The following is a 23,674-nucleotide window of genomic DNA, read 5'->3' on the forward strand; positions in this document are numbered from 1 at the left end:
TTCCTTTCCATGGTTTCTTTTGTTGCTTGAAACTGTTGTATTGTCCAGTTGAACTGCCTTCTCTAGGATTGACACTAAGTGACTGAAAAGCCCTCTATGCGGCTACATCAGCATGTCTTTCTGGCCTTTGCTCAAAAGCTTTCACTGAGGCTATAACTTCTTGTGCATCGTGTCAGTGTCCTTAGTTTACTCTATAATATTTACTATAGAGTCACAAGGTCTTGTCAAACTGTTTAACAATTTCTGCACAAGTCTTTCCCTAGGTAGTTCTTCACCAAGAGTTTTCATTTGATTCACAACATCAAACAATCTAGTAAAGTAATCTTTAAGGGGTTCATCTTTTTTCATGCGTGTATATTCAAAATCACGTCTTAAAGGTTGAAGCGTTGCTTTGGTTACCTTTTTGTCACCTTTGTATTCTCTCTGAAGGACTTCCCAAGCAGCTTTGGATGTCTCTTCATTTGATATCCTGGGAAAAACAGCATCTGAAACTGCTCCTTGTATTATCCCTAGCGCCTTAGCATCTTTCATCACATTCTCTCTCAAAGACGCTTTCCGAATTGCAGTGAGTTCTTCATCATCCTCTAACTCATCATTTGAATCTGGGACTTCATATCCTTCTTGAACCATTTTTCAGAGGTCTTGAAACTTGAAAATGGTGGTCCTTCTTATCCTCTAGAAATCATAGTTCTCTCCATTAAAAATGGGAGTTCTAAGCTCACTACCACTGCTACTTGATCCATACATCTCTTGGTTCTTGAATCACTTTCTGGAGTTTCAAATATTCGAAATTTCCCCAGAAAGAATAGCTTCACAATGCCCAACGGTTTTTAGTCAATCTAAAGCTCTGAGGCAATGTTAATGTTTTGTATTCTGAGAGTTTTGTAAGGAATTTCAGTGAGTATTTCAGTGAGGTATTTAGAGCAAGAGGGAATGAGAATGTAAGAGTGATGGCTGCATATCATTGCAGCATCATTCATTCATATACATATCATCAGAGTAGTAGGGTTTTACAGTCAACATTCTTATCTCAATTGAGGAATAAGACAAATAACACAACCTAACATTGTACTACTCTAATCTAAGCCTTACAACACAGTTTCAATCTCAGCCCTTCATTTGTCTCTTGGACCTTAACTTGAGAAAACTAGCCGTTAGTCTATTTACCCAAAACTAGCCGTTAGCTTCTTGTTTATGTTGCTGGAGACTGTTTGACTTCCAACAGAGAATGTTTCTGCCAATTAGTATTGATATATTAAGGATATGTTTTGGCATGATATTGCATGCATTTGTTAGTGAAAACATGAAATACTTTCTCAATGATAGATTCAAAGACAGCCGAGCTCGATAGATTCAAAAGATATGCCAAATGTCTAGCAACAACATTTCTAGATTATCCAGCAAAGTAAACCTCAAAGAAAATTAATTACTGGTGCATAATGTAATGATTTATTACCCAACTAAATCAGCTGCAAGAACTGAACGGAGTAGTTCTGGTTGTGATGGCAATGTCCTATGGATTTCAGAAGAAGGAAAAGGCAGCATGAAGATGGCTAGTAATACCAAGGTGAGTGTCCTCACCTCTGAAACTGATAAACACATCATACATTTACTGATGAGTCATTTTTCTCTCTCTCTTTCTCTCTTTCTCTCTGTAATGAGTTGATTTTATATTATATATTTGACCATATTTAAGTAATTATTTTGGTGAAAATTTTTGATACTTTGAATTATATTTCCAATATAGGACATTTGATTTCCTCTTGAGAAAAAAAATGGTCAAATGGATGAATTTTGGAGTGATTCTAATTGGAGGATATTCGTGAGTCTCTCAACTTGTTCGTATCAGAGTTTCAGATTTTTTTATCAAGCGGTTTATCTATGGCGATGAAATAAAGGAGCAGCGCACAGTACCGTCAAAGTGACGTTTTGGACTTATTTGGGCTTTTTGGCATCCAAGATGATGTCTTTTGGGTTCGAGGCTTTCTACAATTATGTTCGGGACATCTCAAGCTTAAATTTAAGCCGTTTTGGGCCTGTTTTGGAGCCACGAAAATCTAGAAACGTGGGATTCTTTGTGGCTGGGCAGATTTCCTAGAGTTAGGATATGAATGTATTTCCTACTTATCTTATTCTATTATATTTCCTAGTTTTTAGAAGATATTTTCTATTAAGGATTTTAATTGTGTAGTATAAATAAGGCTTTTTAGCCATTAGGGTTTTTTTGGAGAAGAACAAATTAATTTGGAGCTCGGCTTTGAGGATTTGTATTCTTCTTTCAATGTGTTTTCTATCATTGTTTTTAATAATATTTTATTTTATGATTATTCGTAACTAATTTGCTTTGCTAGGGCGAGGCCACGAGCCTTAGCAAGAATATGTTGTTTTTTTTTTCATTTACTTATGATATTATGCATGCATGTTTGAATTATTAATCACCGTGTTTAAGCTATCCATTTGTCTTGATGCTTGATCACCATTAGGATATTTAGAAAATCAATTTAATACAATTTTTTATACACCCTGACCTGGGAAGGTCGAAGCATGCTGGCCATCACCGTGAGGTGACGTAACCATAATGGTAAGTGATGTGAAAAAGTGAATAAATTTAAAACTAATTAGAACTAATTATACTAAACAGTGAAAGAGTGCGCAATCATGGGATTGAACCCACTACAATTATTCAGAGCGTAATAGACAGTGAGACTATAGAAGAGTAGTCAAAGTAACTAAAGTACACTTATTACACAACAGTGATAAGTTCGTACGTCTAAACAGAAGAGAATGTCAGAACTGCCGAGATTCCTCGAGTGCCACAAAGAGTACATCTATCTAGGTCCTGGAGGGGCGAAAATCAAAGTTGAGTGGGTCAGCAAAACAATGCTTAAACGAAATCCTTTATTTTCGAATTTACTAACCCCTTACCGTAAAACAAGTATAGTTTCCTTAAAACATACTACGTAGGTATGTAAACACTAAATCAACAACATTGTAATAATATTATAACCAGAAATATGTCAAGTCATGATGTATCAAATGCCACAATAATATAATCATGTGATAATCAAGTATAGCTAAGTGCTCATCCATCTAAGCTGACACACGAGTTCGAACAAATAATTTCTGACATGAACAGGACTGGGTGTAATCAATATGCTCTAGTACTACGATCACGTGAAGGCTGGTGTAGAAGCACGGTCACATACAAGTCGGATTGCCTAATGCAATCTACCCGACATGACTGACACCTAACTTAAATCCAAGGCGAGCGAATGGTGCGATGTGAACATACATGTGAAGGACTGGCCCTGGCCCTGGGGCGAGTACTAAAACCAGTGCAGCAAGATGAGCATGTACAAATATATATGAATGTCATGACAGTAATATCCCAACCATATAGCCAGCATTTATCACAATTATATAGCAGTTATCAATTATTTGGCAATATATACGTAAAGTGATGTATTTATGCAATTCTGGAAACTATAAATACGTATAGATATAAAAATAAACTGCCCACTCACAAATACGTCGTTGGGTCGTAGCCCCCGAGCCTAGCTTGGCCTCGAGCGTTATCGGGATACATGTCCCCTATATGTGAAATAACTAATTTCAAATTAATTAAAACATATATACGTAAACCTAATAAAACCCCTATAGTTTACTCAAACATAGGGTTTAAATATACCATCGTGACCTACTCGACGTCATGAACATCCCCAAAATTTTAAAATAATTTTTGGACAGCTCACGTGCCCCACGCACCGACAATGGCACGGCCAGACGCGCCCCCACGCGCAGGCCAGTGCCGTCAGCTAGCCTGACGCCATCAGGAATATTCCATTAAATGCTAACAAAAGTTAACGGCGTTACCTGATGCTGTTAGGAATATTCCATCTTCTTCTTCTGTTGTCCTCGCCGTCGCCGCCATCTGTAACTTGATTTTTCACCAGTTTTCTAGAAAATTTTCAAACTCACTATTCTCTTTCATTTCTCAACCATTTTTGACGTACTTTATATGGATTTGAAGCTAGTGAAGTGTAGAATCGTGTTATACTTGTTTAGAGTCCAAAAGTGGACGGAGGTCGCTAGAAAACACCTCGAAAGTTTCGGCCAAAAATGAACTCCTCGAAACTCGGTTGTTTCGATGTCCAAGCTTCTTAAAAAATGTCCTAGAGGCCTTGGGGAGTTATGGGAAGGTTTCCTCTACCTTCAAAACTCCTTAACTCGGCCTGAAATCCGATGAACTCAGATCACTGAGTTCGGACCTCACTAGTTCGACGTTGAAAACTCGTCCATTCTGGGTTTCAAGAACATGGTTGTGATCGTGGGACTGAGATGAGCACAATGGGGTAGTTTTTGGGTTCGATTTGTGAGTTTTGAAGCTCGTTTGAGGGGTTTGAAGAGAAAGAGAGTATACGGGAGAGAGAGAGAAAAAAGGAAGAGAGAGAGAGAGAGAGAGATAGAGAGAGTCCATTTTTCTCTTTTCTGATTGGTGGACAGAAATGAGGGAATGGATGGGATTGGTGGAGTGCACGGGATGGGCTAAATAGAAGGCTAGGGATAGAGATTAGATTTTGTACAGAAAAGGGTATCGAAAATCTATCCAGAATAGTGTTTTCACACTGATAAAAATTTACGTACACTTGTAACAACGTGTACAATTTAAATGCGATGGCGAGAACTAAAATAAAAGCGATATGAATACGTCCACGTCACTTGCCAATAAGGGCATAATAGTCAATACACATACTCGGGGAGAAATTACATAGGAAAATTAGGGACGGGTCGTCACAATTTTGGTCAAAGGTCAGTCCCTGAAATTGACGAAGGCTTCTTATGGTTAATATGTACAAGTTCACTTAGGATGAATACCACGTCTTAAGGGTTGTATGGTTTTTCAAAAGGTTTCACAAAGCTTAACGAGTCATGCATGTTTAGATTTGATCTGAATACCACATACGAGTTGCATGTTTGATATAAGCTCTATGTTGGGGGTCCAAGTAGGCATATATTAGGAAAACCTAACCTTCAAATATGCATGTGTAAATAATTGGAAAAACTACATAAGATTATTAAGGTGATGGCAGGACCCTAGTGATTTTACAATTTAATTTTCAAAAAATGTTTTCTTTTAGTTTATTTTATTTTGCCTGTTTTTATTATTTTAAATCACAAAATCAACATTTTCTCAAACTTCGTTTTAAATAATTAATTAAGATTTGGTTTAATATAAATTATTCATTCAATCTTTATGGTAAACGACCTTGTTAGAGCCGATTATACTACGATTACCTTGTACTCTTGCAAGTATTTTAAGCGTTTTTATCTCTATTTTTGCAGGTGGTAAAATCCTATCACTAGGCAGTAGGCAAATAGAGATAGAGTCAGGAATTGGGAAGCAAACAAGAGATGAGAGAGCAGTTGCCTGCAAAGACTATCAGTTTTGGTTCAGCAACTGTCCTAGTTGACTTGACTTGCACATAGTTCCCAAAAGATCTATGGTGCTATGGAGTGTATACAGAATCACCATGAAAATCATCAAAGATTAGGGAAAGAAAGTGGAAATGAAATTATGCAACTCAAGCACCTTCGGCGAACAAAAATTCATAGCGTTCACACACATGAAGAAAGACAAATTAAGGGCACATCATCATCAGTTCATACCTTTTATTAAAGTGAACTTTAATTAAAAGCTCCCGGTACTGTTCATTTTAACGAAAAACCATATTTTTACACTAAAAGTCAATCCTGGTATTATTCACTTTACCCTTTATTTTGTCCTTATCGTTAAAACTAAAAGTTTTCAAGCTCTTTTCCTAGTTTTCCTTTTATTAAAGCCATCGACACTCTTTTCTCTGTACCACCCTCTGTTACTCTGCAAACTGCCCTTAACCCACTCTTGTAACATCCCACATCGCTCAGGGGAGTGGATCTTGTAAGCCTTATATGTATATTCCCATCTCTACCTAGCACGAGGCTTTTTGGGAGCTCACTGGCTTTGGGTTCCATCAGAACTCCGAAGTTAAGCGAGTTCGCGCGAGAGCAATCCCATAATGGGTGACCCATTGGGAAGTTCTCATGTGAGTTCCCAGAAATAAAACCTTGAGGGCGTGGTTGGGGCCCAAAGCGGACAATATCGTGCTACGACGGAGGCGAGCCCGGGTGAGGGCGTGGTCGGGACCCAAAGCGGACAATATCGTGCTACAACGGAGGTGAGCCCGTGATGTGGTGGAGCTCGGGTCAGGATGTGACAATTTGGTATCAAAGCCAATCCCTGGCCGGAGGTGTGCCGACGAGGACTACGAGTCCCTAAGGGGGGTGGATTGTAACATCCCACATCGCCCAGGGGAATGGATCTTGTAAACCTTATATGTATACTCTCATCTCTACCTAGGACGAAGCCTTTTGAGAGCTCACTGGTTTCGGGTTCCATTGGAACTCCGAAGTTAAGTGAGTTCGCGTGAGAGCAATCCCAAGATGGGTGACCTACTGGGAAGTTCTCGTGTGAGTTCCCAGAAACAAAACCGTAAGGGTGTGGTCGGGGCCCAAAACAGAAAATATTGTGCTACGACGGAGGCGAGCTTGGGATGTGGTGGAACCCGGGTCGGGATGTGACAACTCTGAGCGAGACCGATGAAACACCTCTTATAAGCTCCAATTACAGAAATGCCCACAACTCGTGGCCATTGGATGAGGAATCAAGCAGGGAACTCCCAGCCCAAATACAATTTTTTTATGTGAAGACAATTTCACACCACAAAATCATGGAGGGCTAAGAATATAGTCCTTCACTATTAGAGATTGCCAAAGATTTGGAATCTGTCTTTCTGAGGCTATTGAGAGGTCATAAGAAAGCCCATAACTTGGCCTGAAAGTAAGCTAGAAAAACTTGTGTGGAGGTGGCTAATCACGTCATCTGTACGAGAGTAACTTCCATGCCAAAATAATTCAATATAGGAAAACATTGTACCATTGACACGAACGAGACGCCACCATGGTAATGCTGTTGTGAAAGTCATCCATCAGTAGAGAACCTCATGAGACCCCTTGGTATTTTTCATCTCACCCTAATTTGAGAGTTTCCCTAGTAGAAGAATTAAGATATGACTATAAATTAGAGCATATTAAACAATACAATCTATGACAAGCCCACATGTCCATTTCGAAAATGAGACAGCAAGCTGTAGCAAAAAGTAATGAGGTTTGAATCCAAGTTTCTTGGACCCGGATTAACACACTTGAGGTTAGCTGCAAAATATATAGGCCATAAGCTAGCAATCTTCACTAAGATTTTGGAGCATTCAACTCAGATATGAAAACGCAGGCGCAAACTAGCACAAAAAATGACGTTGGCTCTCTCCCGCTTGGGGAGACCATAGGCAGGCACCCCTCCTAAGTGTAACAAAGGTCATCAACCAGGCCATATTTGTGCCTTCTTGATTAACCATTGACCCCGTCCCGGTAAGTATATGTTCTGTCGTGCTTTCGACCTTTTACTTATACGATTACTCCTTTCCCTCCACCCTTTCTCACCCCCGCTGATTTGGGATTCATTCAATTAATGATAATCCCCCTTTTTGCCTACAAAAGGAAGTCTCATGTCTCTCTGATTTAAATTGTACATTCATCCTACACAGTGAAATGAATGCAAAAGTGGATGCAGCCTAATTGCAGATGAACAACTTTAACTTCATTCATGCTGAGTGCGCGTGTGATTGCATTGATATCGTGTGTGATTGCTAATTTACTGCTTGAGGTTGGCCTCAAACCAATTGGTAATATTGTTCAAGTTACAGCATGCAAATGTGGAGGTTGCAATTTAAAGACTTTCTATCGTGGCGTGGGTCGGGCTTTGTGTATTATGTTTTGACGTCACTGAGATTGCAACGTCTCTTTTATGTTTCATCCCTTTTTGTGTAGGCATGTTGCTTTTCTTTATTCTTTATTCTTGTAGCTTGTTGTGCAACATATATTTATTTCTTTTTGGAATTTTCTTTGTCCTATTGAAGCGAAGACTCCCATAATTCTTTCGTTATTACAAATTTGATGATTGTATCATTAAATTGGGGTTGCGCCTTTCTTTTTTTGGCCTTTGGTGTAAGTTTTAAAATTTTATTTGAGAGGAAAAGATAATATTTGTATTTGCCATCAAATTATTGCATTTTTTTCTGTCAATTGTTCAAACTATCACGCTTGGTGAGTTTTTTACTTTAGCCGTAGTGTATTAATGTCCAAGTTTATGAAATAAGGACGAATTTCAAGATGCCATTGAACTTGTGAATAATTATAAATAAGGTTTTAAAAACTAGTGAACAATTACATGGGTTTGTTGGACCTTGTCTTTTAAAAATGATGGCTTCATACTAATAACTTGGAGTCGGTGCATAGTTCTCGCTTTGTATCACTACACGCAAATTATTTATTTATTTATTATTATCTATGTGTTCGGTGTTTAAATAAGAGTTTAAGCTGAGAATGAAGAAGTTATAGTTCTCGGCCCAATAATAATAATCAAACAAATGTATTTTACTCGATACAACCATCTTTTGGTCATGAGTTGACATGGTCGTATTTGCAATAAAAACGAAGTTAGCTCATAGTTACTTAACGAAAATGGTCATTTGCTATAATGGTAAAAATATGTTAAGTTCTTGTATGACAACGTGAATTTATACATGTTGAGCCCTTAAAAGGACAACTCAGAGCTCATAATTACTCTTTTTTTTAATGAAGAAATTTACTAAAACTTAAAATCTCTAATACAACTGTTTTCCTATATAACCAGAAAAAATTTATTAAAGCTCATACTTACTCGACCGGTAGGCTTTGTAATTTGTAGGTAACACATTTTACACCCAATATTAGTTATTAAATTAACTTTTTACACCCAAAATTAGTTTTTTAAATTATCTTTTACACCCAAATTTTATTCGATGCGTATTTCCGACGAGCCAATTTGGAACGTGATGGCCGGATAGTGGCAATGAAGCCGTCACTTTCTTCCAGGGCTCCGGTCTCCCCAAACAGCTCCTTGCGCAGGTACACACACACACTCTCTCTCTCTCTCTCTCTCTCTCGCTCTCTCTCTATATATATGTATATATGTATATTCTTGTATATATATGTATAATTGTATGTGTATCGTGGTTTGTATGATTATATTTGTGCGAATATAGTGGTTGATCGGGATTTGATGCCGGTGGAAATGTGCTCCTAATCAGATTGATTTGAATTTCAAGTCTAACTGTTGGTGAAGTGATTATTGTGAGCTGGGGATGTCGTAATTCTCTGATCGGAGCTGATCTTTTTATTTCGTGTTGTTATAAATGTGGAATTCATGTTCATTTAGTTGAAATTTTTTAGGTAGATGAAGGATTTATGCTACCGTTTGTGAGGGTTAAGAGATGGATGTTATCATGTCGTTAATTTACTTTCTGGTCTATCCGGTCCATCTTAGGTGGTAAGTAGACTCTAGAAATGGTGCTATATGGGTAGTGACTGTAAGATGTGACTACCCAAGGATTTTTTATGACATTACATGTTATGATCTTGCAATTGGCCTATTAGTGAATCCTTGGATCACTATGAAGTAGTAGTTAAATAATGGGGGTCAGATTGTATTAGAGTAAGGATTAGATTGTAATAGTCTTGTTAATTGTGGGTTTTAGTTTTAATTGAGTTGTTGTTATGCCAGATGGCACTCTCGCGAATGTAAGGGCTGGCTTGTGGGTTAAAAGCCTCAGCTAGTGGATTGAAAAGCATATATGAAAAACAATTAGAAATTTCCTTTTCTTGCTGTGCAATTCCTTTCCTCAGTACCCACCATTACCACACAGTCAAGGTTGCAGCTAGGTATTGGCTTGGGTTTTATCATTGGTATCACCCTCCGATTCTGGTATCCCTTCTGTATATGCCCCGTTCCACCACCACGGCCCGCCTCTCTGCCATGGAATCTCGTGTTGCTGCTATTGAAACCATCTTAGCCAACCTTCCCAATCAGTTCGCTGAAGCCATTGATCATGCTTTTGAAACACGATTGCCTGTCTATTTCGAGCAATTTCGTCGTGAGCAAGCTGCTCGCGGCGGCGGCGAGGGTCCTTCTGCTCCTCCTTTCACGGATCTTCCTCCACATCGCGACATGGACCGCATCCACGCGCCGCACAGTCCGGTCACCCCTGGCAGTGCTACGGTCAAGCCACCGTGGTCTCCGCGCATCGACTTTCCCCGATTTGGCGATGGTGACGATTTGTTATCCTGGATCTATAAGGCTGAACAATTTTTTGTTTATTATGGCATTCCTGCTTCTCAGCGCGTGGTCACAGCTTCATTCCACCTCGAGGGGGAGATCCTTCAGTGGTATCGATGGATGGATTGTTCCAATACTACTCCCTGTTGGGAGGACTTCACTCAAGCACTGTGTAAGGAGTTTGGTCCTTCCGAGTTTGACGATAGTACTGAGGCACTCTTCAAACTTCGCCAAACAGGTACCCTGCGTGATTATATTGCTGAATTTAGAAAACTGGCTAATCGTACTTGTGATGTTGGTCCTCTCTTGTTAAAGAGTTGTTTCCTTGGTGGCCTTAAACGGGAATTAAAGTATGATGTGAAATTGTTGAAGCCTCATTCTGTTCATGATGCTATTGCCATTGCGGTTCAGTTAGATACTAAGTTTCAAGAGCTCAAAGGCGGTATCCCTAAACCATCACCCACAGTTCCTAAACACCACCCAAACACTACTACTGCCATCAATCCCTATGTTCCTCGGGTCCAAAATTATCCTGTTAAGAAGCTTTCTCCAGCTGACATCCAATTAAAACGGGATAAGGGCGAATGTTGGTTTTGCACTGACAAATGGGTTCCGGGTCATAAATGTGGGTTGAAGCAATTGCTTATGCTCGATGTTGCTGACCAAGCAGAGCTTGATGCGTTTCCCCCGGACTCCCCTCCTGAAGTTCATCACATGGAACTCAGTGAGTGTGCGTTCTATGGGACAACCGCCACCCCGAAAGCTCAAACTATGAAAGTGCAGGGCACTCTCCAGGGTCATTCTGTGCGGATTTTGTTAGACTCCGGCAGCACGCACAACTTTGTCGACACTCGGTTGTTAAAACAATGGGGCCAACCAGTTCATCCTACTAAGTCATTTGAGGTCATGATTGCCGATGGTGGTAAAGTCCAAAGTTCAGGCTGTTGGCGGTCCGGTGCACTGTCCTTAGGAGGTTATACTTGCAGTGTTGATTTGTATTCATTGCCTCTCGGGGGTTGTGATTTAGTCTTGGGGGTTCAGTGGCTCTCTTCCATTAGCCCTGTCTTATGGGATTTCTATCACTTGACTATGGCATTCACGAAGGACAATCAGCACTACCAATTGTTTCATTCTGCGGCTCCACCTTCTCTTATTCAAGAAGTCTCCTTACAGCATCTTGAGAAGGAAGTTGCTAATTCCAACTTGGGCCTTTTGTTGTATTCTATGGAGACACGACCGGTGCTTGTTCGTGACTGTGAGTTGTCCTCAGCTCAATCTACACAACTGCATGCGTTATTGGCCGACTTTGAGTCCCTCTTTGTGCTGCCATCTCAACTTCCACCCTCCCGCTCACATGATCACCACATTCCATTGTTGCCCGGTGCCAAACCACCTAATATACGGCCCTATCACTATGGGCCTCTTGCAAAGGATGAGATTGAACGAGCTGTCAAGGACTTATTGGATGCCGGTTTTATCCGACCCAGTCATAGTCCCTTTTCCTTCCCTGTACTTCTTGTCAGGAAGAAAGAGGGCACTTGGCGTATGTGTATTGATTATAGGGAACTTAACGCTCTCACAATCAAAAACAAATATCCAATTCCTCTTATTGATGATCTCTTGGATGAACTTTGTGGTGCCACCTATTTTTCCAAGTTAGATCTTCGCTCCGGTTATCACCAAATCTTGATGCAACCTGCTGATGTTGAAAAAACAGCATTCAAAACTCATGCAGGCCATTATGAGTTCTTGGTAATGCCTTTTGGGCTTACTAATGCCCCGGCAACATTTCAACAACTCATGAACGACATTTTTAGGCCTTTATTAAGGAAGTGTGTGCTTGTATTTTTTGACGATATCCTCATCTACAGTCACTCTTGGGCGGATCACATGTCCCACTTGTTGGCTGTTTTCCAAATCTTACAGCAACATCGCTTGTTCCTTAAGAAATCCAAGTGCTCTTTTGGTCAACAGTGTGTTGAGTACTTAGGCCATATCGTGTCCCGCGAAGGGGTAGCTGCAGATCCTTCCAAATTACAAGCCATCCGAGATTGGCCTATTCCTAAGACTCTTAAAGAATTGCGGGGTTTCTTGGGTCTCACGGGATATTATCGTAAGTTCATCGCTGGATATGGTCAGATTTGCCAACCCTTATATCAATTGACCAAGAAGGACAAATTCTATTGGACTCAAGAAGCTACAGAAACTTTCAATCAGCTCAAAGATATTATGACATCCCCACCAGTTTTAGCGTTACCTGACTTCTCCAAAGCCTTTGAACTGGAGTGTGATGCCTCAGGTAATGGCATTGGAGCCGTGTTGCAACAAGGAGGAAGACCTATTGCCTTTACCAGTCAAGCACTTGGTCCAAAAAATCAATCTCTCTCAACCTATGAACGGGAGCTTATTGCCATCGTTTATGCTGTGAAGAAATGGCACTCCTACTTACAAGGCAGGCACTTCACCATTAAAACTGATCATTGCAGCCTCAAATACTTCTTGAGTCAGAAAGCCAATACTCATTTCCAACAAAAATGGGTCTCTAAGCTTCTCGGCTATGACTATGAGATCCAGTTTCGTAGTGGCAGTGACAACCATGTAGCTGATGCTCTCTCTCGCGTACATGGCTCTCCTCTACTTCCTGAATGTGCAGCAATATCATATCCTCATTTTGGTTGGTTTGATGAACTTCGACAATATAATGAACATGATTCTTGGATTCAGAGTAAAGCTAAGGAGTATTTCCAAGCACAGGAGACTAATGCTACCACCCCTACATCTTCTACTTACTCTTTCCAGAATGGGTTTTTACGGTACAAGGCACGGATATTGTTAAGCCCTTCCTCTCCTTGGCGCACCAAGCTTATCGAAGCTTATCATTCCATACCTGCTGCAGGTCATCAAGGTGTGATTAAAACCTATCACAAGCTTAAGAAGGACTTTTATTGGCCAAGTATGAAGAATGATGTCAAACTCTTCGTTTCGGAGTGTCACATCTGCCAACAACATAAGTATGAAACAGTGGCACCTCCTGGAAAACTGATGCCTCTTCCAATTCCTGAACGAATTTGGGCTGATATAAGCATGGACTTTATTGTCGGACTTCCTAATTGCAAGGGTAAGACTGTTATCATGGTGGTGGTTGATCGGCTGTCCAAATATAGTCATTTTGTTCCTATGGCACATCCATATACAGCGGCTAGTGTAGCACAGCTTTTTCTTGAGCATATTTTCAAACTCCATGGCATGCCCAACTCTATAGTCAGTGACCGTGATCCGATCTTCATAAGCGCCTTCTGGAAAGAGTTATTCAAACTGCACAATGCCAAGTTGTGTATGAGTTCGGGCTACCATCCTCAAACTGACGGTCAAACTGAGGTTATGAACCGCTGCTTGGAAACCTACCTGCGCTGTTTTGTTGGAGGCCAACCTAAAAAATGGGTACAATGGTTATCGTGGGCCGAATGGTGTTTCAATACCTCATACCACACTTCTTCTAAGTTCACACCCTTCGAATTAGTGTATGGTTATTCCCCACCTCATATCACACCGTATGAACCTGGTTCTACAAAGTTCGCTTCTGTGGAGCAATGTTTGGTTGAGAGGGACAAGGTTTTGGAGATTCTGAAAAGGAACCTTGAATTAGCTCAGACAAGGATGAAGTCACAAGCTGATCAAAAGAGATCGGAACGGAGTTTTGCAGTTGGCGATATGGTTTATATAAAACTTATTCCTTATCAACTCCAATCCTTGGCTGCACACAGTTATCATAAACTGTTACCCAGGTTCTATGGTCCCTATAAGGTTCTCAGCCGAGTAGGTGATGTGGCTTACAAACTTGAACTTCCTGCCATGTCTAAAGTCCACCCTGTTTTTCATGTCAGCAGTCTTAAGAAGCACTTAGGGCCGAATGTGGTAGCCAACAACCTGTTGCCCCAAGTTACAGAAGATGGTCTTCAACAGTTGGTTCCTGCCTCCATTCTTGCCAGGCGCATATATAAGAAGGGTAATTCTGCCGGCATTCAATTGCTTGTTCAGTGGCAGGATCAAGATGCCAGTTCTGCAACATGGGAGGACTTTCAAGACTTCCAAGCTCGATTCCCTGCTTTCTCTCTTTAACCTTGTGGACAAGGTTTTTTCGAAGGCGGGAGTAAATGTTATGATCTTGCAATTGGCCTATTAGTGAATCCTTGGATCACTATGAAGTAGTAGTTAAATAATGGGGGTCAGATTGTATTAGAGTAAGGATTAGATTGTAATAGTCTTGTTAATTGTGGGTTTTAGTTTTAATTGAGTTGTTGTTATGCCAGATGGCACTCTCGCGAATGTAAGGGCTGGCTTGTGGGTTAAAAGCCTCAGCTAGTGGATTGAAAAGCATATATGAAAAACAATTAGAAATTTCCTTTTCTTGCTGTGCAATTCCTTTCCTCAGTACCCACCATTACCACACAGTCAAGGTTGCAGCTAGGTATTGGCTTGGGTTTTATCATTACAATAATGCAGTAGTGAAAACCAACAGCAGAAGACGACTGCGGAATATTTAGGATTGTAGCATACAAGGGAAATTTTCTTGGGTCATGATCATAATGACAAAATAGGTTTTTGAATATATTTGTTTGCTGAAGGAGTTTCCGTAGAAGATGATAACCGGGGGCATAAGATACTAAATACTGATTAAATGAAAGAACTTTCTCATTATGCTTGTAACAGAAGTTTGGATACCTAAACCACACAGGGTGTTGCTGCACACGGCTTTCCCAGGGGAGGTTCAATGGTTGTGCTTCATCCACAAAACTTGAGCATGTCAAACGATTTGGGTTGGTGGAAGGGGAGGTGGAGCAATGACCAGGGTACCCTCACAAGTTGCAAACAAAGGGATCACTCCCTCTGCGACACAAGATGTATTTGGGCTTGCAACATCACGACCAACAGCTTCCCTACCACCTAGGCCACAGGGAGGTTTTGGAATCAGACCATCAGGACCACCGGCTAAGGATTCCAACCATTAAATATATCTGGGAATGGCTTTGCTCCTGACTCTTCTTTTGGAGATGATGTGTTTTCTGCAACTCCAAAATTTTCCTCCTGGCAGCGTACCTGTCTCATCAGCCATTGTGCTAGTATCTGATGGGACCCAGTCTTCAGCTAGCCCAAGCACACAGATTGGTGAGCAGCCTCAGCAGGCCCAGTGATTTGCGAAACCAAACCAACAGGTTTCAGCTCAGACTAGCCCATCTGGAGTTTCACCTGGAGCTGGGAACTCTAATTCTAGTCAGTCCCATGTGTCATGGCCTAGGATGACTCAAACTGATGTTCAGACGTACACCAATATCTTTGTGAAAGTTGATACAGACAGAGATGGGAAAATCACTGGTGAACAAGCTAGCGACCTATTTCAGGAATGGGGACTACCAAGAGGTAGGAATAATTTCTTCGAATTCATCTTTTGGCTTGTGTTTTATAGGCACAGGTGCCACGTGGTTTATTGAAGCTCTTTTGTTTTGTTTGTTTCTCTTCTATGTTAGCTTGTAACTGAACTCATGCATCCTTGCAAAACTTGTATTATCCCTATCCCGGAGTTATTGTTTAATTTTCCTCTTCTGGGTGGTGGCACTGGCCGACTCACAATGTTTAGTTGGTGGCGTTTAGATTGAATTCCTGAACATAAAAGGCTAGATCAAGCATATTTTTCTACGAGATGCTTTGCTGCTGGATGTTCATTCTTTGCTTAATGTGTTGGTAATTTGATGTAAAAACTTACTTTACGCCATGGACATTTTGTAGATATAAAATATTTGTAATTGGGAGTAATTTTTTGCTGGAGAATTGACATACAAACATCCATAAATACTATAAAATTGAGTCATGTCTGAATGTGCAGTCTAGATTGATAGAATGATGACCCATCATGCCACATTATCTTGCAAGAGAACATGTCATTATTGCATATGAAATTTCAGGGCACGTTAAAAGCTCATATAGTACACTTCTTCGAGCATGAAGCAAATCAATTTATTTTTATTTTTAACCATACGTCTCTCTTTCATGGAGAATAGTTTCTTATTTTTCACTTTTAAAGGATTTCAACAACAGCAACCGATGCCTGGTCCCGGTGCTCGGCACATAGCACCCAAAGCTGGAGGAAGGCCACGGAAGCCAGTTGCTTCCCCTCATGCTGAGGAAAGGCAGCAGGCCAATCAGCAGAAACCCAGAGTACCAGAATTGGAGCAACATCTTGTAAATCAACTGAGTACAGAGGAGATTAGCTCACTGAACTCAAAGTTCAAAGAAGCAACCAAAGCTGATAAAAGGGTACTTACACCTTTAATGTTTCCCAAATTTTTCAGCTTGAGCAGCAAAGTTATGTGTGCTTGTTACTTCCTTATAAGTGTCAAATCATAACAAAATATCTCAAAGACTTGGAATTCTTGTGATTGTGGATTTTGCTTTGATCTTAATATCGCTCATTTCCGTTGAGAAGGTTTTGATCAAGTTTAAGTAGGGAGGCTGTTCGGGTTTTGAAGTTCATGACAGTTCTTTGATATTAGCAATTTTAATGATAGGCATTTGACATGTTTTTAGCACATGACATTCATTAAACTTTCTTTTTGATATAGCATTCATTATACTTTATTAAAGTTTTGTTCCATTTTCAGCTTGTCTTTCCTTAGCCTTTTGGTGTGATTCCGTTTGTTCTTTGCAGGTAGAAGAACAAAATGCAGGAACTTGTGAGTATCTCGTGTTCCTTTCTGCCCTTTCTTTCTTGTATGCCATTTGTTGTGCACATTGAACATTCTTCAGTAATTTTGATATAGCATTCATTATACTTTATTGAAGTTTTGTTCCATTTTCAGCTTGTCTTTCCTCAGCCTTTTGGTGTGATTCTGTTTGTTCTTTGCAGGTAGAAGAACAAAATGCAGGAACTTGTGAGTGTCTCGTGTTCTTTTCTGCCCTTTCTTTCTTGTATGCCATTTGTTGTGCATATTGAACATTCTTCAGTAATTTTTTCCTTTTTTGCATTTGAATATAATTGTTCTATGAGTGATAGATTTTTGGACATCCTAATCATTTTTTGCTTTTAAATAAATCCGCAGACTTCTTATTATTTGCTTTTTGCAGTGTTGTAAGATGTTTTTATTTAACCTTTGGATATTTCTGGTCTGAATTAGTATTGATTCTTGAATTCACAAGTATTACTGGGAGAAAGTGCAGATCATGTGTTTTATCATTGTCCTATATGCCAGCAATGTTTTTGGGGTTTCTTGGTTTGAGAGAAACACAAGGGTTTTTGAAAACTATATTTGGGTGAGGAATAGTTATGGAATAAAGTTGGATATTGTTCACCACTTTGGCTCCGTATTTCTCAATTTCATGATCTATATTTCTTGGCCATATTCTTTGATTGGAAAGATGCTGTTTTTGGATATTCTAATTTATGTTGAAGGTCCTGTAGGTAGGAAGAAATTGCATTGGTCTTGTAGTCTAGTTTTCATTGTTGTCCGTTTTAAGGTGGGGACAACTTAACCAAAGAAATGCACTGTTTGATTGAATAAAATTTTGTTGAGGAGCTTTGGTAGGAAACTAAAGCATTCATTCTTAATTTTTTTTATGCGTCATAATGGTGATGAAATAAAGATCCAAATTTCGTTGAACAGAGAATTTACACGTGTGTGTAAAACTGTAAATTTAGAATACAGTTTTAGAAAAGGTGACAGCTTATGCTGTATTTCATGGTGGCTTCACTATGTTATTGTAGGCTTGGAATATTTTAAAAGGCATTTGACTCAAAAATGTAATAATTTTATATCTACTTACTAGCATAAGGAAATTATGTTTTTAACTTTCAGTTTTTGAATGCTGATGCATCATTGTGAATGCTAGTGCTTTGTTTTAGATCTCACATATATATGGTGTGGTGTTGAAACTATGATGTATGTGACTAACTTGCTATATTTGCTCTAATCTATTTTCCTTTTTTGGTAAAAGGTTTTGCTCATTCGGAGATCAAAGTGCCAACTGCTTGCTGTTCGTTTTGTTAGATCTGAGTCATAATTGCATGTACATGTGAGATGGCGTGCTTTTATTTTTATGAGATAAGTGCCAAATCAAAATTCAAAATCAAGTATGAGTAGGACTTTTAAGTTTTACTTTTTGGAGAAACAAAGAAAAAATTATTTTATGTTAGTTTTTAGGCTTGGTGGGATAGATAGAATCAGTTGAATGGTTATACCCCTAGTAGTGGTGTATTCTTTTTATTATCACCGGATTGATTATCTTATGTGATTTATATGCAGGAAAAGAAAATGGAGCTGTACAGAGCAATTGTCAAGATGGAGCAAGAAGATGATGCCGATGGCACCCTTCAGGTACCTTTGCACAGCCATGCTGTTTAAAAAATACCTTTGCTCAACTTGTCTAAGATTAATCCCAACTGAAATTTTCAGGATCGTGTTGATCGCATCCAATTAAACCCTAAAAAATACCTTTGCTCAACTTGTCTAAGATTAATCCCAACTGAAATTTTCAGGATCGTGTTGATCGCATCCAATTGGATCGCGTTGGCTTGTGAAAACTCTCAATGAGCGCTGCAAGAAGGACGGATTACGCAGAAAGCTAACAACATTAGCTGAGCTTCCCTGTGATAAGTTGATCTCTTTCCTTAGCTAATTTATTAGGAATCTAAGAATCCTATATATATATTGATAAGAGTACTTCCATTAGCTTATTAGTTATCAAACTATGTGACGGATTTTTGATAGGATTAAAAGCACACCACAAAGTAGCACACAAATGTCCTATTGATTTTCCTTATTAACACTAAGATTTTTCAATTGTAGCATATGAAAATAAGGGTCTTTCCCCAGAAGATTGTTTTATCTAACTACTTAAAATGTCACAAAAACTAGTTGCTGTCCCTACTGACCAGCCACCGAAAAATAATTATTAGACTGACTTACGTTTATCTAAAGTCTACGAAATTTTATATGAAAACACTATACACACAGAGCTACACTCACACAAATTTTTGGGATTTTTGGAGTTGATTTGCGATTTAAATTAAATTGAACAAAAACAGGACAGAAAACAAATTTAAATAGTTCACAAATTAAGAAAAACGAGTTAGGGGAATTGCTATCCACCACCAAATAATCATGTAAACATGTTATGTTTCATTCAAATTCCTTGTATTTCAGGATGAAGATGCTCAAGTTGGCTCAATGTTAGAACTCAACCTATTACTCTTTTCTTATGTAGTATGTTAAGAGAATGACGTTTTCAACTTAACTTAGTCCTTAACATGCAATCGAGAATGGCATGTTCATAGATTTAACAAGTAGAAATCATTAAGAACGAAAAGAGTTTGAGTCATCATAAGGCATCGTAAGTACTGACGTTGTCTTACTTATCCTAGAAATTGGTTCACATGTTAATCGCAATTAACAAGTACTACTAAAGAACATATGTAAGTCCTCATTCGACAAGGGTAGGCACATACATATTCATAGCATTAGAATCCTAGATATACTTGCTAAGTATGCATCCATAGAAAACAAATAAAGAATTCATCAATGAGACAAGTAGTGAACCAAATTTCATCCATTCAAAGTAATTCAAACAAAATGTCATAACAAACTTGCAATCATATTAGGGGCTTCAAAGCAGCCCCTAACTACTAAAAATTTAGTTACACGCAATCCTTAAGTTAAAACAAAAGATAGACATGAGTTTGAGAAGATAGAACCGAAAGAAATCGACCGAGGCCTCCTCCTCTCTTTCCTTCCTTCCCCAACGCTGCTTTTAAACCAATTCTTGGTGCATCATTTTCTTCTCCTTAACTCACCCACTAATAGCCATTTAGTGATGACAATAAGTGAGGAAATTGTAAAATAATTGTAACTCTTTGGGTAGCCTTTATGCCAATTACTCCCACTTAATTCTCATCTTTTTTTCCATTTCCTCTGATATTTGAATAGGTATCAGCTGACTTGTTCTTGGCTGCATCAGTTTTGGCTGTTAGATTTATTGGGTTTATTGCTTTCATTGCAGTCTTGTCAGTTACAAACTGCTCAGCCTCCTGGGAACCCTTCAGTGTTAAAATGGCCATAACTTCTTCTAGACAAATGATATTAACAATCCGCGAAACGCTCCAGAAAATAGACATCCGTGACCTTCCAAGCATATAAGGCTCATTCTCTAATTCATTCTGAGCTGTTCGCAACTTAAGTCAGCTGACCTGCACAAGCAGTTTTGGCGAATTTGTTATTGAAAATCCCACTTGTGCTATTTTTCTTTTCTTTGCTTGACAAATCTTAGAAAACACAAAAACAAAGTAAATAGCTCAAAAATATAAGGAACTAACTAAGACAAGACAAGTGAATTTGATGTAAAATATATATAAATATGAGCTTATCAATTTTACAATAGAACACTTTTTTATTTTTTATTTATTTTATATACTTTGGCTTTGGGTAATCAAATTATTTCAGTTTATGAATAGCATTGCCTTTCAAGAAGGGGAAAGTCATTATATCATCAAAATCCTACACAGAAACTCTTGTTTTCACCGTTGCAATCACTCTAATTTGTTTTATTATCCTTATTTGAATTTTGCGTAGAGAGGTCGCACTTGGTGCGATGGCAAGTGCCTTCGCCCATGAGCGGTAGGTCTCGGGTTCGAGACTTGGGAGCAGCCTCTCCATAAAATGGGGGTAAGGCTAGCCGACATTCACCTCTTCCAGACCCTGCGTAAAGCGGGAGCCTTGTGCACTGGGTACGACCATTTGAATTTTGCGTAGGGTTTCATGAGTGTGTCATTTTCTTTTTTGTTATTGTTCACTACTGCGGTATTTGTACAACATTGCATTTTGTATCTGAAGTTTTATTTTGTTTTCATACAGGCTGCCAACCTGGCATCCAAGAAGAAGCTGCTGACTGAAATTTTATTTTGTTTTCATAGAGGTTGGCTGGCATCCAAGGAGCTGCTGACTGGGATGAGAATTGGGATAAGTTTGAAGACGAAGGTATGCCAAAAATGAGTTTTTGTAGGTCCAGTATTGTCTCTGAGATAATAAATTTCTGGTAGCATTTAGATTTTTTTTTTCTTTCCTTTTAACCTTATGGTAAATGGAGCATGTGATAAAAATGAAAAGGAGTCAGCAAAAAGTGCTCCGAACGGTCCATTTGCCAGCAGTATTGTTGGAAACCCATCTACAGAATTTTCAGATTCTAACTATGGAAGGTCAACAGGCACAGAGGCCTCACCCAAGAATCTCAAAGGTATACTTTTAGATCTGTAGTTTTCTACATATTTAAGATCACCCTGATACCTGCCCAAATTGTTTAAATTCTAAACTTTCATGTGCAGTGATGATCACTGGGGTGCTTATGATCATCGAGGTGCTGGGTCTCTGTTTTCTGGCGACGAGGGTTTCGATGAACCAGCATGGGGGACATTTGACACTAATGATGACGTTGACTTGGTGTGGCGTTTCAATGCAGTTAGTACCACCAAGGTAAGCCGATTTGTACATTCAGTATTCTTTATTATTTTATGGAACTCAATTCTTTGACCATGTGTTTATGCTGACCGGATCTTGCTCCATGATTGCTGTTAATGTCACCTAGTTGTTTGTGGCGGTGATCATGTATCGTTTGCTTCAAGAGTAGCCTCAAGTGTCCTAATGCTTGCTGCGTTTAGTTATTAGAGAAGGTTCTGAGAATTTAAGCAATGATAGTTTCTATCTTCACCAAGTTTCCAGTTATGATGGTTTCATCATGTAAATCAGTTAGTAGTACGGGTCTTCCAACCAAAGATGACGAAACCTAGTATCCTGATTTCAGTCTTGGTTCACTGTAGATATAAAAAGAAGGGGTTGTGGAATTGTTCTTGGTGCAATTAATTGCACAATGAAGGGGACTCTGGTTTTGGCGTTAGGTCTTTGGTTAATCAAGATCATTTTTATGTTTACTTTGACAACCGAGGGTGCTGCATTTCACTTGTACATGGGAACCTTTTAAGTAGGCATGGATTCTAGGTTTCAGTGTGTTTGTACCATACTTGACCAATTCCGAAACTACCAAGCACCGGTCAACGTTATACCGTCAAAGATCCATAAGAGTTTCCCTCCAACCAGGAGGCTACTCACAGCTCAACACGTGTCAACACCAAGAGGCCAATCACAACATGACACGTGTCAAGGCCAGAAAAAAGCTAGAAATTCTCTTCTATAAAAGGAGATAATTCTCCTAAAATAATCTCGAATGTCATTTGTACTAAATCATTCACTAGTACTCACTAGAGGGGAGCTTGAACCTATGTACTTGTGTAAGCCCTTTACAATTAATAAGAACTCCTCTACTCCGTGGACGTAGCCAATCTGGGTGAACCACGTACACCTTGTGTTTGCTTCCCTGTCTCTATCCATTTACATATTTATCCACACTAGTGACCGGAGCAATCTAGCGAATGTCATAAACTTGACACTTTCTGTTATACCAAATTCCTCACTGATTTTGTGCATCAACACAATGAATCCACTTTCTTTTCTAATAGCATGTTGGTTACATAGCACTTTCAAGCTTTCTGTTTTTGCGGTTTTATATTTGTTGTTATTACTTGCATGCTGGATTGTGCTGTAATTGCTCTTAATCATGTGTGATGCAGGATATGGATCAGGAGAGTAATAAGGATCCCTACTTTTCTGACCCTAGGGAGTTCGGCCTCAACCCTATCAGGACTGGGTCATCACAAGGATGTAGCTTTTCCCAGAAGAGCCGCCCTTTTACTTTCAATGATTCTGTTCCCAGCACACCACTATCAGCCTTCAATTCAATTACTTGCACATTGAAGGGGACTCTAGTTTAGGTATTAGGTCTTGGATGGTTGATCGATATTATTTTTGTGTGGATAATACTTGCATTCATCGGTTAGGGGATGAGTTTATTCTCTCACTTGTAAATAATGTATTTTTACCCTAAAAATTTCATAATCGAAATTGTTCAATCTCTTAATTTTCATTTGAAAATAATCCCTACCAAAAAATCATTCGAAAAAAAACATTGTTTAGTCATACGAATTTTTTAAATGATTCAACGGTGTAGGTACCAAGTAACATATTCATGATGAACCGTTGACTTATTTGATACATTTAGTTGACTAAACAATATACCATTCAAATGATTTTTTTGAAGTGATGATCTTTTGAGATTGAATGGTTTCGATTTTGAAATTTTTACAATGAAGATACGTTATTTACAAAACGATTTCAATCATGAAATTTTTACAGTGAAGATACGTTATTTACAAGTGGAGAAATAAGCCATCTCCTAGAAAAAGAATGCAAGCATTATCCTTTTTGTGTTTACATTGACAATAGAGGGTGCTGTATTGCACCCATTTTTCAAATATTGACGGATTCTTGAAAA

The 23,674-nt window shown here is 39.1% G+C and overlaps 2 protein-coding genes, 1 long non-coding RNA gene and 1 other non-coding gene across 8 annotated transcripts; 2 read left to right on the forward strand and 2 right to left on the reverse strand.

Annotated features, from left to right (window-relative positions):
* Positions 1-186: 186 nt before the first annotated feature.
* On the reverse strand, positions 187-630 carry LOC139188628 (uncharacterized). The gene has a single exon (XM_070806257.1). It carries the CDS (start codon positions 628-630, stop codon positions 187-189), a length of 444 nt encoding a protein of 147 aa, XP_070662358.1.
* A 591-nt stretch (positions 631-1,221) lies between these two features.
* LOC139188352 (uncharacterized) lies at positions 1,222-2,331 on the forward strand. Its single transcript, XR_011571734.1, has 2 exons — positions 1,222-1,567; positions 1,748-2,331. It is a non-coding gene; the product is annotated as an uncharacterized lncRNA (long non-coding RNA).
* Positions 2,332-7,317: 4,986 nt separating this feature from the next.
* On the reverse strand, positions 7,318-7,472 carry LOC139189082 (U1 spliceosomal RNA). The gene has a single exon (XR_011572585.1). It is a non-coding gene; the product is annotated as a U1 spliceosomal RNA (small nuclear RNA).
* A 1,380-nt stretch (positions 7,473-8,852) lies between these two features.
* LOC139187714 (uncharacterized) lies at positions 8,853-23,674 on the forward strand. Of its 5 annotated transcripts, none has more exons than XM_070807273.1 (12): positions 8,853-9,042; positions 14,985-15,667; positions 16,953-16,977; positions 17,151-17,175; positions 18,236-18,313; positions 18,544-18,615; positions 18,777-18,894; positions 20,866-21,020; positions 21,148-21,270; positions 21,400-21,526; positions 21,615-21,762; positions 22,914-23,674. In XM_070807273.1, the coding sequence occupies exons 2-7, from the start codon at positions 15,608-15,610 to the stop codon at positions 18,829-18,831; spliced, it is 315 nt and encodes a 104-aa protein (XP_070663374.1). In that variant the 5' UTR covers positions 8,853-9,042; positions 14,985-15,607; the 3' UTR covers positions 18,832-18,894; positions 20,866-21,020; positions 21,148-21,270; positions 21,400-21,526; positions 21,615-21,762; positions 22,914-23,674. The 5 variants fall into 5 exon arrangements, with proteins under 5 accessions (XP_070663374.1, XP_070663373.1, XP_070663371.1 ...); XM_070807269.1 differs by having other exon boundaries at positions 8,895-9,042; positions 21,207-21,270; XM_070807272.1 differs by having other exon boundaries at positions 18,777-21,020.

This window comes from Malus domestica, chromosome 10, assembly GCF_042453785.1.
Source record: "Malus domestica chromosome 10, GDT2T_hap1".
Taxonomy (NCBI): domain Eukaryota; kingdom Viridiplantae; phylum Streptophyta; class Magnoliopsida; order Rosales; family Rosaceae; genus Malus; species Malus domestica.